We start from the raw sequence: 12755 nt of genomic DNA, 5'->3' as shown, positions 1-12755 counted from the left end.
TGATTTAATCACTTTTCATATATGTCGAACATCACGCACGATGTTTTCAGCTTTATTTTTTTTAATGCAATTAAGCAACGTTTCATTTCTCTTCTCATTTCTCTGTATTTGATTAACGAGCATGTAGGTTTTAAGGCTCGGGAGTAACATCTTTATAGATAAAGACTAAACCTTTAGTGTGGGCGATGACAGACAGACAGCGCAGGTTTAAAAGCCTTCTTGTTTGTGAAGTTGCACAACCTTAAGAATGCAGCAGAGCTGCTGCTCCTCTATAAACCCCAAAGGCCGATAGCTGCCATCGTGATCCTCTCTTTATGCCCGTCTGCTCTTTCGCCTATCTAACTACAATAAAGATAAGGAAATGAAATTATGACCTGATATCTACAAAAGCCTTGAACGCTGTGGGACGGCCACAGGCGAAAAGCAGGAGGAGGAGGAAGAGGAAGAGGAGGAGGAGGCGGCATCGGTGTGAGCTCTGCAGGCTCAGAAATATCTCTGCTCTGGCTCACATTCCGATAAGGAAGCCCGATCCAGCTCGCTCTGTGGGCGTGGTTTTCCCAGGCTTTTAAAACAGCAGCTGCTATATACCTTCCCCTCTAATGTAAACCACCGCCGCCGCCACATACCCTCCCCTCACCGCGCATGCACCCTCCTCCGCCTCCTGCAGCCCGGCGGCCAAAACCTCCAACCAGCGCGCGCTCATAAAACATCCTGGCACGTGCTCCACATTCACAGCACCGGTGGATGATTAAGTGGCAGATTCTGCGCCACAGACCTATAGGAGCTGCAGTGTAATGTGGAAACGAAGTGATGCGCGCGCGCGCAGGGTCACGCTCGTCTACGAACGGAAGGCTCGAGACAGAGGTCGGCCTCTCATGTGCTCCTCTCATGGGGTTTTAAACTCGTCATGAGTTGTCCTCGCAGGTTGTTCCCTTTACGAATGTAATTATTCCAGTTGGTTGGAAAGAACCCAAAACTCGACCCTCTTGTGATTCTGTTGCAAAGGGCTGACCTGAGGTGCAGTGGACATGCTGCTGCTCCTGTAAGTGAATTTAGGTGAAGCACGAGCCCAACAGACTTTCAAAGTTTACGTCAGATTGTAGTTTTGTTATTGTGCAGAAATCTGGTGTATCAAGATTGCAGAGGCAGCCATATTGGGCCCTCTGACAGTTTTGAGTTAGCAGACCAAATTGAAAAAATATAGAATTTCCTGACTTTTATGTACTGTAGTCATATACAGTATGTGGGGGGAATAAGGTGGTCATTTTAACTCATCTTAGCCAGTAAATTTAAATTTTTGGGGAGAAAATGCACACAAGATTGCCTGGTCAGGGGTACTCTTAAATATCCGAATCCTTTTATATAAAAAACGTCAAGCTGGGCTATGACTATTACTGCATCTGCTCAATATTTATTACCTGATGTATATGTGTCATTTTGGTGCTTTAAAGTTGACTTTTGAATGCCTGCATCCAAAACCCTTTATCTATAATGATGGTATAATGAAACTCTGGTTAATGAGTCAACAATACATGTTGACTCATGAAAATTTTATGGAGGCAGATGGGCTACTGGCCTCAACATGTGGCTATCAGTATATGGATAAAACATAAAAAGGATTTTTGTAACTTTTCATATATATATTCTTTTCCAGTAATGCAATATATTGCAGTCATCTGCACTTTTTTTCAACTAATGACAGTCAACAACAAACTGTCAAAAGCACATGTAAATTAATGGAAATTATCTGTCAATTTATTTCAAGAATATATAGTTGAACATGTGGAAGAAAGTGGTTCTGTCAAATGGGACCAAGATTTAATTTAATGCCAAACATGAAAAGCATTAGATGTGGAGGAAAACTAACACACCCTGAACGTGTCATCATAAAGAAGAGCATGGTGGTGGGAGCATCATGGTATCCTTAATTTACAGAAATGTTGCTTGCCATTCTTCAAACAAAACTGAAATTCTGTTTTGGGCTTTGCATTTGGTGGTCCACATTAAGATTATTAGTGGCGCTCATCTGGTCACCCCTCATAAAACTTTCTGGAGGCACCCCAGAGGTTTCCTCTGAACGGGTTTCCAAACGTTTGCTCCGTTTAAGAGAAACACGAAAATGGGCGAAGGCAGAGTTGTTGCCGTTCCTCTTATTTTAATTCTTTGCCGCGAACTCGTGCCTGGCAGATAGGAGGTCCTTGCGCCTCTCTCAGTCAGCGGCTCCGCTGTTAATATGTAAACGCTACGATGATTGAAGACTGCAGACAGTTTCCCCGGCTGCGCCCTCAGCACGGGCCGTGCGCCATTGGCCGCCAGCTCCAGCGGGGCCAAACAGCCAATGGGAGGGCGCCGACCACGAGCCGTCCTCCCTCGGGCCTCGTGTCCCTCGCCCTGATTGGCTGAAAGTTACTGTGGGAAAGAAAGTTTGGGAAGTTTCACACGAGCCGTTCGCGTGCAGCGAGAGATATAAATACAAGGCACACGCGGAGAGCCCGACAGAGAGAGAGAAAGAAACTGCGTCCGCTGCTGCGCATCACTGACGGATTTCTAACTCATCCCGGGATTTGTTTCCGACAGAGACGGACTTTAAAATACTAGCTGACAATATCAGCTCCGTTCTTCTACACAGGTGGATGGAAATTTGCTGTGATTTTGTTGGATTTTTCTAATAAGAAAGAAAAGATGCCTGCCGATATGATGGAAAAATCCTCATCCTCCCCGGTCGCTGCGACGCCGGCGAGCATGAACACAACTCCTGACAAGCCCAAGACAGCATCCGAACACAGAAAGGTTTGTATTTGTAAATAATCATATTGTTGTTAACAATAATACTCAGGGTGGCATCCAGAGCGGGAAGCGGTGATTTTAATAGCTTGCTTTCACTTTTTAGTCATCAAAGCCGATCATGGAGAAGAGGAGACGAGCCAGAATTAACGAGAGCTTGGGTCAGCTGAAGACTCTCATTCTGGATGCGCTCAAAAAAGATGTAAGTACTCAGCCGTCCTCCTGGATATTAATAAACGTTTAAACAGTCCGTGTCAGCCATGGGAAAACTGCGCGTAACGCTAACCAGGTGCGCTTTGCGCCCCCGCAGAGCTCCAGACACTCCAAACTGGAAAAGGCAGACATCCTGGAGATGACAGTGAAGCACCTCCGGAACCTGCAGAGAGCTCAGATGACCGGTAAGTTCAACATCCCACTCTGATTTATTTCTTCACTTTGAAAGCATCCATAAAAGTCACTCTTGTTTCAACATTTCCGAACTTTTCCTAATAATATCCTCATGCTCCCCCCCGTCTGTTTCTCTTTAGCTGCTCTGAACACTGACCCCTCCATATTGGGAAAATATCGCGCAGGATTCAGTGAATGCATGAATGAAGTCACCCGATTCCTTTCCACCTGCGAGGGCGTCAACACCGAAGTCAGGACGCGGCTCCTGGGCCACTTGGCCAGCTGCATGACGCAGATCAACGCCATGAACTACCCCAGCCAGCATCAGCACCAGCACCAGCTCCCCCCAGCCGCCGGCTCGACGCACCCCTCCTTCGCCCAGTCCATGGTTCAGATCCCCAGCTCCTCCCCGCAGGTGCTCCCGATGAACCCCGCGTCCTGCAAAGGGGGCTCCCCGCCGGCCAGCCTACCGTCAGACGCGACCAAAGTGTACGGCGGCTTCCAGATCGTACCTGCCACAGACGGACAGTTCGCTTTCCTCATACCCAACGCGGCATTTGCGCCGAACGGCCCCGTCATCCCCGTGTACGCAAACAACATGGGCACGCCGGTGCCTGTTCCTGCCGCGGTGTCCCCCGGAGCCCCATCCGCCAACACAGACTCAGTGTGGCGACCCTGGTGAAGAAATAAGCACCAGGAGGGGGGCAAAGACTAACTATACACTTCTTAGTTTTACATCTTTGGTCAATAGAAAGTTGTTTCAAACCTGTTTTTATTTTTCTTGTAAAATGGAAAGAGTATGCACTATATTTGTACAGCTAACAAGGGAGTAAAGTTCATATTGAAATGAGATTTGTATCGTGGAAGTCCATTCACTGCATTTTTATATATATTTGAGTTGTCTTTTTTTTACTGTGTGACGCCAAAGATATGTTCAATGCTCTTATGCTGTTCTTCGTTTTGGAAGACAAATAAATTTGTAAAGATACGGAAAAACTGGTCTAAGCGTTGCTTCTTGTAGGAGAAAGGTGCCCTCACTTTTTAACTTGTTGTTGGGAGTTTGCGTAACTAAGTTTCTGTGTGTTAACGCTCACTTCAGCTGCGCCATGAAGTTGAACTTTCTTTAGGTCTATTAAGTTTCTAATTAAGTGATTGTTTGCCGAATAAAAGCACTTTGAAGAGCCAGAAGTTGTTAAAACGTGTAAATCTAGACAGAGGAACATCAGCTGTGTTGGAATTGTAGTTTCGCATTGTTTCATCTTTCAGATTTTGCATTTTACGACAATGCGCCAAACACATATGTATATATTTTTAGATATAAAATTCTAATTTGAAGTGGGTTGTGAGTGTCGTTGCGGAAAAGTTATCAAACAACGAAGGTCCGATCAGAGATCAATAAGCTGAACGAGTTGAGGGTGGTGGGGTGAGGAGGGGTGCGATATCATCTGTTTGCGGCGTTACGCACAGGTTCCCCAGCTGTTCGGGCTTTCTTGAAGACGCTCTGGACCTTAGCAGAGGTCACTCACGCCATCTAGCAGCAGAAAGTGACACTGCAGTCTGATTGGCGCGGTAGGATCTATAGAGTCAAGCACAATAAGTGACTGCTGGTGTGATGAGTTAAAGAGACTTGGATGTTAGAGAGACTGGGAAACTAACTGCTCACTGTTTTCATAAGCTGTGGATGGGAGATTTTAATTCACTATGTTCAATATTCACATTCATAAGTTGTTGAAAGCAACTGGTGCAATGCCTGGCAAAGTATTCTTGAAATATGTTGAGGTTACACAACCGCAGTCCTCTATGTATTTTCTGGATTTTTCTTTTTGACATGGATTGACTATGACAGAGAAGTGCTGATGATATTTTTACAAATGAGGTCAATACTTTGTACAACCACCTTTCAGTTCTGTTACAGCCACAAGTCTTTATTGTGATATGTCCCTTTACAAAGCAGCATTTTCCTTCCATTGTGAAAATGGAAGGGAAATGATGCATAGTTTTTAAAAACAAAACAAGCTTTCTCTTGAGTTAAGATATGAACAGAGTGATATGGAAATTGCTCCAAAGATGCTTAATTGGATTTAGGTCTGGACTGGGACTCAGACATTCGGACACATAATGTCCCTGTGGCTCTGGCTGTTTGTTTGTCTTGGTGGAAAATGATTGGTTTTTCATTACTACCTTACATTCATACTTCTTACCAGGTTTCCCTGCTGGTTACTGCTGAATAAAGCATTCCTATAGAATGATGCTGCCACCACGTTACACCAAGGAGATGGTGGTGGCTTTCTATGTATGCTACAAGATACTTATTTTGTTTGCTGGGTTTCACTTAGTTCCAAAAACTCTAACTTGTATTTCTTTTATAGTGGCTTTCTTCTTGCCACTCCAGCTGTTATAGAGTGGCAAGCTGTCCTCTATGACAGAAATATCAATTTTAGTTTTTCTGTCACTGGATTCTCCTAGAGCTGTGGATCAAAGCAGCTCCTATATAGTTACAATGGACCTTCTGACCGTTTCTATGCTTAATCAGCAGGTTTTCAGGTGTATCATAGTATTTTCATATTCAGATGGTGGATAGAGATTTTCAAATCTCAGGATATTGTTTAATGAACAAAAACTGCTTTTTTACTTTTCATCCCTGAGTTTTCTGCATGAGTTCCTTCAGCTTTGTGATGCTGATTGGTCACTAATGTTCTCTAACAAACATCTCTTGCCTTCACAGAACATCTGTAAAAACATAACTGTGTCATCTTTTGCTTCCCACCACATTGCACAGTATCACGTTGTTATTGTCTATCATATAAAATTCCAATAAAGATTATATATATATATATATATATATATAGGCATATACATATATATATATTGGCATATACATATATATATATTGGCATATACATATATATATATATTGGCATCCAAACACTGCCATATTGCCATATTGGCAGTGTTTGGATGTGTTTTGTGTTTGGCAAACACCCAAAGATTTACTCTAACAATCTTTAAAAGATCAAGCGGCGATAAAGTATCATCATAATGGGGATCTCTGCAGCTTTCTCTTGAGCAGCAACATTAATCTCATGGAGGGGAAGCACAGAGAGGAGCCTCGGGCCTCGTCTTTAATCAGGGCTCAGTTCCTTGATGCCAGGGGGCTTGACGGAGGAATGACACGATAAACACATCGTCACTGAGCATGTGGTAGCGCTCTGCTCTGCCCAGGTGTGTATGCCCCCTCCAGCTATCCGAGTGTGGCCCTTCTTTGAAGGGGGTGTGTGGGGGGGTAAGGAGGTGGGTGCAGGTGTTTGCAATTATCACTGTGCTAAGAGGCACAAAGTGTGGATAAGTGCCATCATTTTGAATTTCCATCACACCTTTTTACAGAGAAAGGGGGGCATGCATCCCTATGTGATTGAAGCCATGTGTGTGCTCATGTCCGTGTGTGCATGCTTTCTGTACAGGGTGTGGACATGCCTGGCTAAAGGGCACGAGGGAGGTGAGGCACTGGGGGGTTAAATGGGATGAGGGGAGTTCAAGGAGAGGCCTGCATGCTGTGGAGACTAACAGTCAGCATCCTGTGTTTTTAGGCCCTCACACACACGCCTGGATGAAGCGTTCCCACAGCATTCCAGCTGCGCTCGCGCTGGTGTCGAGCTTCCTGCTCCTGGCCCCCGGGGCCACAGCTGGACACGGGACGTCTGGGAGGCACGTGGTGTGACCTGGACAATACCCAGCTGCTGAGCCCTCCCACCCTGCCTCACCGCCTTTCAAACGCTTCCTCACCCCCCTCCCCAACCCATCGACATCTTCAGTGGTCGCTCTCACCCCCCCTCCTGGAAGCAGCTTTACGAGCCTCTCCAATTACCCAGTGCAGCGGCCGAGCTGCTGGAGTGACCGCACACATGTCACAACACGACCAGGAGGTTAGCTGCCATGCGTGTCCATTAAGTTTTCCCACACTCTGCATGCATTCAGGGAGCGAAAATAGGGGGAGAAAAAACCCTCTGCTTCCTCGTTGGCTCTGTAAGTGCTACCATATGGTCCACTCTGCTTCTCTCTCTCACACAGTCCTCCTTTCTGTCTCTACATCTCTCTCCCAACCCATCACTGCGGCTGGCTTTGATTGCAGCTCAGACAAGCGAGAGCTTTATGATTTAAGCCCAGAGCTTGCTGTACCAAGCCCTGGACTCGCATTGAAGCCAAACTCTTCTCCCTCCCCTCTTTTTCCCAGTTCCCTTGCAGCCCCCGCCTTCTCCTGCAGTTGCAAGGGAAGGCTGTTTTCTGGCAGGAAATGAATAGCTCCCAGATGAGCGCAGGAACCTGAGAGGTCGTGAGAAAGAGGCGAACCCCCCTCCACAGGCCCGGCTTGCTGCCAGCCGCCGGGGGAATGTGGGAGAGCGCCTCTCTGACACACGCATCAACCCCTCTGCCCTCCACCACACCGCCTGACTGACTGCCTGCCCGCCTGCCTCAGCGCTGGGCCCCAAGCCTGGAAATAGACTGACAGACGGGGCAACCGCCACCGAGGCAGGCAGCGCGGCTTCGTCAGCCAGCCAGGCAGGGAAAGGGAAAGCTGTGGGAGGGGAGGATGAAGTGTTGGACTTGTGTGGGCAGAAGTGGATCGAGTTGTGTGTTTGCACTGAAAATCCTGACCCAAGCACACATAACACTGCATAGTTAGGCCTGCAGCTTTACTTTCCTTGGTTTCAACTCATTTATGTTCCATTTACACATTTTGTTTGCAGACAGAGCAAGTGTGCACATGTGAGCAAGTGTGCACATGTGCACACTTGCTCACAGACGCTCTTCTCTCTCCCAGATGCTCACTCTCATTCCAGTCAGGACAGGTGTTCTCTGTCAAGGGAAAATGGTTCTCTCTTTGGTTCTCTGTGTGCTGAACTAACATTTACCCCTCCTGAGGCTGACACTGTTATTGGATGTGGTCAGAAGTTTAATTACAGCTGTCCAGAAATATTCCAAGATCTTTTTTTAATCGTTGCTCTGCATCTTCATGACTTGCTCTGATTAACTCAATATCGAGTGAAGACCAGCTCTTATGTTTCCAAGTGTAACAGATGTAGAGAATCTTGTCTGTCTGTCGGCAGTCGAGGAGTGTGTAGTGGTGATAAGTAATTTTGATATACAGTCTAAAAGTGAATCTGCACGCATATTTATTGTAGAAAGCCAGAAATGGACTGGATGCAGATGTATAATTTCACAAAACTTTTTTTACAAATTTGTATGTTTTCAAGTGTACAACCACTAACTTTAATGTAAACCTTTGCATCCTTTTGCTGAAACTCAACACAGAATTCCACTTATATGTAAAGGGAAGTGGAAAAAAAATCAAATATTTTCTTTTTTTTTTTTTTTTGCCCATTTTTTTTTTTTTTTTTGCAAAGTAACTCAATTTCAGTCAGACAGGACAAGCTCACTTAGACTGTGAACATTAAGTATAACCATCAATTCTCATTTGGATTTCGATCCAGACATTCATAGGGTCACATCAACTCTGCTTATCTTCCTCGTACCTGCTGAAGAAAATGATCCCTGCAGCCTCCTGTTGCCACTGCCATATTTCACCAAGTGTTCAGAGTGATCTGGAATGTTAGTATTGTACGTTGGTCAAAAAGTTCAACTTAAGTCTCATCTCACCAGAGTGCCTTCTTCCTCATGTTGACTAAAAGATTCTGTCTGAAGGAAAAGCGCAAAAGCGGAGTCCGCTGAATTAAATGCAGCAGTAACGTCATCCATGAGGTAATTCAGGTGAGAAGATTATCTTAAAAGAGTTAAAAACTTAAACTACACTAAAAACGTTTTTAGCAAGCACCCATCACACAAGAAAATGTGTGATTGTGGTTTTGGTGTTACCAACCAAGACATTGTCCATCTTTGTTGCTGTCAGTCAGGTTGGAAGGTACTGTGCCGTTTAAAAGCATTTTATTTTTAGACATTTAGATCATTATCATTTGGAAAATGGAAAGCAGAAAGGTTTGGAAGCAGAAATTATATTAGTACTTTAGTCTTTTATTTTCCAGTACTCATTCAGACTCTCCAAATTCTGCACAGCTACACAAGAAAACTGGAACTCTGAATCAATTAGATTCAATGTTTACTTTAGGCTTATTTTCCGTGCCCTAAATGCAGGACTTTTTGATTCTAAACTGGAAGCCTATGCGCTTACTTATGGCTAATAATAAATAACATGTTCCATTTGGCTCACATTTGACACTCGTCTACTAAAGCTGATGTTGTCAGGGACAGAGAGAGGGAGCTTGAAATGAACTCTGGTTGCTTACAAAAGGGCTTCCAGATCACATGGATTTAATCTTCACTCCACTATTATTAGTGCATCAGTCATAAAACTTATTTTGTCCCGTTAGTTGTCCACCTATAATGACTCAGTCCCCGTTTAACTCCAGACAACCTGCCTCCCCCCCTCCGTGCTGCTGTTTCCCAGAGTTCTTGTCGTTCTTTCCCATACTGTCTTTGTCTCTTACGAGCCCAGTTGGTGCCGAGCTCCTATGGTAACCTGCGGGTCCAGTAAACAGGACAAGCTGTGTGCCCACTCCTCTTGGCTCTCCCTGCATGACAACAAAACCCCCACCAGAGGCTCCCACTGCCAGCCCATTCAAATGTCAGCCATGCCGTTTGAAGTCGCAGGCCACTATGTAAATCCACGGTGTTTCTCACCGCTCACATGCTCTCCAGAACAAGAGTGCAGGCAAAAGGTGGTCCTGTGATGCTAGACGATAGTTTCTTTTATGTTCTCTACTCCTTAGAAGGCTTTCTTTCATCCCTCTAGCCTGTCCTCTCAGTTTTAATTTGTAAATACCTCTTTTCTTCTTGTTTGCAGTCTGTAATTTAACAGCAGAATGACTTGAGGACAGCCGGACATGGCAATCATATGTGGCTGTCAGTTGAAAAGTTGGCACATCCCTCAAGTCTGAGTGGTGACAGTGATGACCCTATCAAACTGCGCCTTTGTTTGACCTGTCCTCCAGCTACTCTGGGACCCAAGGCAAATTGAGTGGGAGGTCTTCATCCCTCAGAGGCCATCACAACAAACAAATAGAACAGGCAAACAAGTTCCCACCACACTACGGTCCAAACAACTGCCAATGGTGACAGTCGGGTTGGTTGTGATAACACACAAAGAGGTTCTTCACGGACCACTCAGAGGACCTCCTTTGATCTCTCAAAGCCAAGGTTTTCTATGGTATACTGAAACCCCCGAATTCTTTTCTCAGGTTCGAAAACAGATTATAAAATGCATAGAGTATAAGTACGAATCTTTGTCCTGCTGATGTCAGAGCTTAGTGTTTCCTTGCTGTATCCATCCTAAAACAAGTTCTGTTTTGGGGGTCATTTTCATGCCTCAGCACCCACCTTCAGATGAAAAGACATCCAATCCATGCTCAAAAACAAACTAGCCACGACCTATTTTCAATATCTATTGAAAAATAATGGAGAGTTTTTATTGCCTGTATGGGTCCAGGTTTGTGACAGTAAAAATTAAAATCAGTGGTTGCATAGGTGGATTTAGAGAGGTTAGGAAGGAATCACTGAGGTGTGGTGGTTGCTTCTGGTTCCAGGAACGTCATTTTTTTTTTAATTCCCTCTTTCTCCTTTTATAAACGTGAATGGTGAAGTGAGATTTTTATCATTATGCCAATGCTTCAAGACTGATATCAACCAAATTTCAGTCACTGAACTTGACTGAAATGTGTAGCAGGATAACACAATTGCTTTCTTAGAAACATTTTAAGATCAAATAAGAAAAGAGTCAGGTGAGGTTTTCCAATTATTAGTCATGGTGGTGATAGCATTATGTTGAGCGTATGTTTAATTGCTGCTGCATTCCATGAAATCAGTGGGGAAAATAACTAGAACAACCTCCAGTTTCCATACTTCCTCTCAAATCAAAAATCAATCATCTGTAGCGGATCCACCATTGGGGCATTAATAGCCACACCAACAGACTTGCTGACATCCCACTTATTCCTTCATTCTCAGGTGGTCTGGCTCCCTGTATGTGTCAACAACATCATAAATCTCTCTCATCTGGTTGTTCCTTTAAAAACATCTGGAGGTTGCCCTTGACCATAAAAACTAGAACATTACTGAGTGCTCAAAATGAACATCAGCCTTAAACCTCCAGGGTAAAGGGAGCTAAACTCAGCCTGTGACCTCAACACTGTTCACTCTGACAACAATAATTCCAGAACACCATCTACTTACTGACCTGTTAACTTTCATGTTTACTTATGTAGATTTTTCCTTTTTTGGACTTGATAATCGACAGCACCAGCAGTGGCCACTGAGAAGACTCAGATCAGTTTTTCAGTTCAGCTATTGATTCGTTTTTTAACTCTGGTTATTGCATCCAGTTCAGAAGGAATACAAATGTATTTGTTTAAGGCATACAGCCGCCTGTTCTTGCATTTACCAACACACTTGTCCACTTTCCCATTTCAAATTAAATGATTTTTCCTGAAGTCAATAAAGTTGATTCATTTCCAGCTGGTAGGAATTCTAGATATTTTTTCTATCTTGCTCAGTTTGAGATTATGCTGCTGGAATAAAAGACTAATTTGTTTTACTTTTGTATACATCCTCACCAGGAGTGCTAATAAGTACTTAGGGTGAATAAATAACCCACATCGATCACTTGATTATTCTTTATATAATATTGCCGTCGATGTGTTTGTCCTGTGGAGATCAGATAGATCAGAAGAGTACACATAATTCAAACCAATTGAATTCAAAGATGAATATCATACCCTGAACAAAGCAGTGTTCATTTGGGTTTTGCAGATAGTTGATGACCTACCTGATGGGAATCTTTTGATCACAGGATGTACTAAAAAGTGTCAGCTTTTCAAAAAATATTACATTCTAACTAGAAAATTCCTGAAGAAATTTAACCGGGGCCTGCCAAAGTGTGCCCGTCGATTTTGACCCAGCGTTCTGATGCTAAACATTAGCATCCATGCTAAGAAAGCTGCAATGTCATCAATACAATGTGGAGAGTCACAAGCATGACTTACTGCATTCAGGAAACTAAATATGGGTAATAAGTAAGGGAAATAGCTAATGCAAGGTAAAAGGCTAATGCTAATGCGCTGCCTTGCGCAGCAAGGCAGAGCCCTAACCTTAGTGGAAAAGATCATGCAGGATAATCTTATTGCACTGCCTATGGCAGTGCACTGGTGGGGAACAGAGAAATGCTAATGTTTGTGCTAATGCTAATGCACTGTCTTGCTATGCAAGACAGTGCCCTAACTTGAGAGGAAAAGATAATGCAAGCTAATATCATTGCAGCGCCTGCGGCGCTGCATTAGCTACGGCCGAATCTTAAGGCTTTTATTTTAAAATGTTCAGAATGTTTAATTTTAAATGGTCAATGTAATCCCATGTATAACAGTGATTTGGTTAAATCAGACATATAATGGTTAAAAGAGCACTTATTTAATAAAAAAATTCTCAAGGCTTTTATTTTGAAATTTTTTTAAAGCTTAATTTAAAATTTCCACACTAATTCCATGTGTAACAATGGTTGGTTGAAAATAGTTATAAAAGGC

General features: G+C 43.8%; 1 protein-coding gene across 1 annotated transcript; it reads left to right on the top strand.

Annotated features, from left to right (window-relative positions):
* Positions 1 to 2503: 2503 nt before the first annotated feature.
* Positions 2504 to 4171, top strand: her6 (hairy-related 6). The gene is made up of 4 exons (XM_055053909.1): positions 2504 to 2790; positions 2891 to 2986; positions 3095 to 3182; positions 3312 to 4171. The coding sequence occupies exons 1-4, from the start codon at positions 2683 to 2685 to the stop codon at positions 3851 to 3853; spliced, it is 834 nt and encodes a 277-aa protein (XP_054909884.1). The 5' UTR covers positions 2504 to 2682; the 3' UTR covers positions 3854 to 4171.
* Positions 4172 to 12755: the final 8584 nt, after the last annotated feature.

Source organism: Poeciliopsis prolifica, unplaced genomic scaffold, assembly GCF_027474105.1.
Source record: "Poeciliopsis prolifica strain line A6 unplaced genomic scaffold, Auburn_PproV2 SCAFFOLD002, whole genome shotgun sequence".
Taxonomy (NCBI): Eukaryota; Metazoa; Chordata; class Actinopteri; order Cyprinodontiformes; family Poeciliidae; genus Poeciliopsis; species Poeciliopsis prolifica.
This window is presented reverse-complemented; position numbering and strand designations above follow the sequence as displayed.

Bases quoted from the DNA above. Each gene is read 5' to 3' on its own strand.
- her6 (XM_055053909.1), top strand. From the start codon at position 2,683: ATGCCTGCCGATATGATGGAAAAATCCTCATCCTCCCCGGTCGCTGCG. The intron at 2,791-2,890 runs GTTTGTATTTGT...TTCACTTTTTAG, and splicing joins CAGCATCCGAACACAGAAAG to TCATCAAAGCCGATCATGGA. The intron at 3,183-3,311 runs GTAAGTTCAACA...GTTTCTCTTTAG, and splicing joins GCAGAGAGCTCAGATGACCG to CTGCTCTGAACACTGACCCC.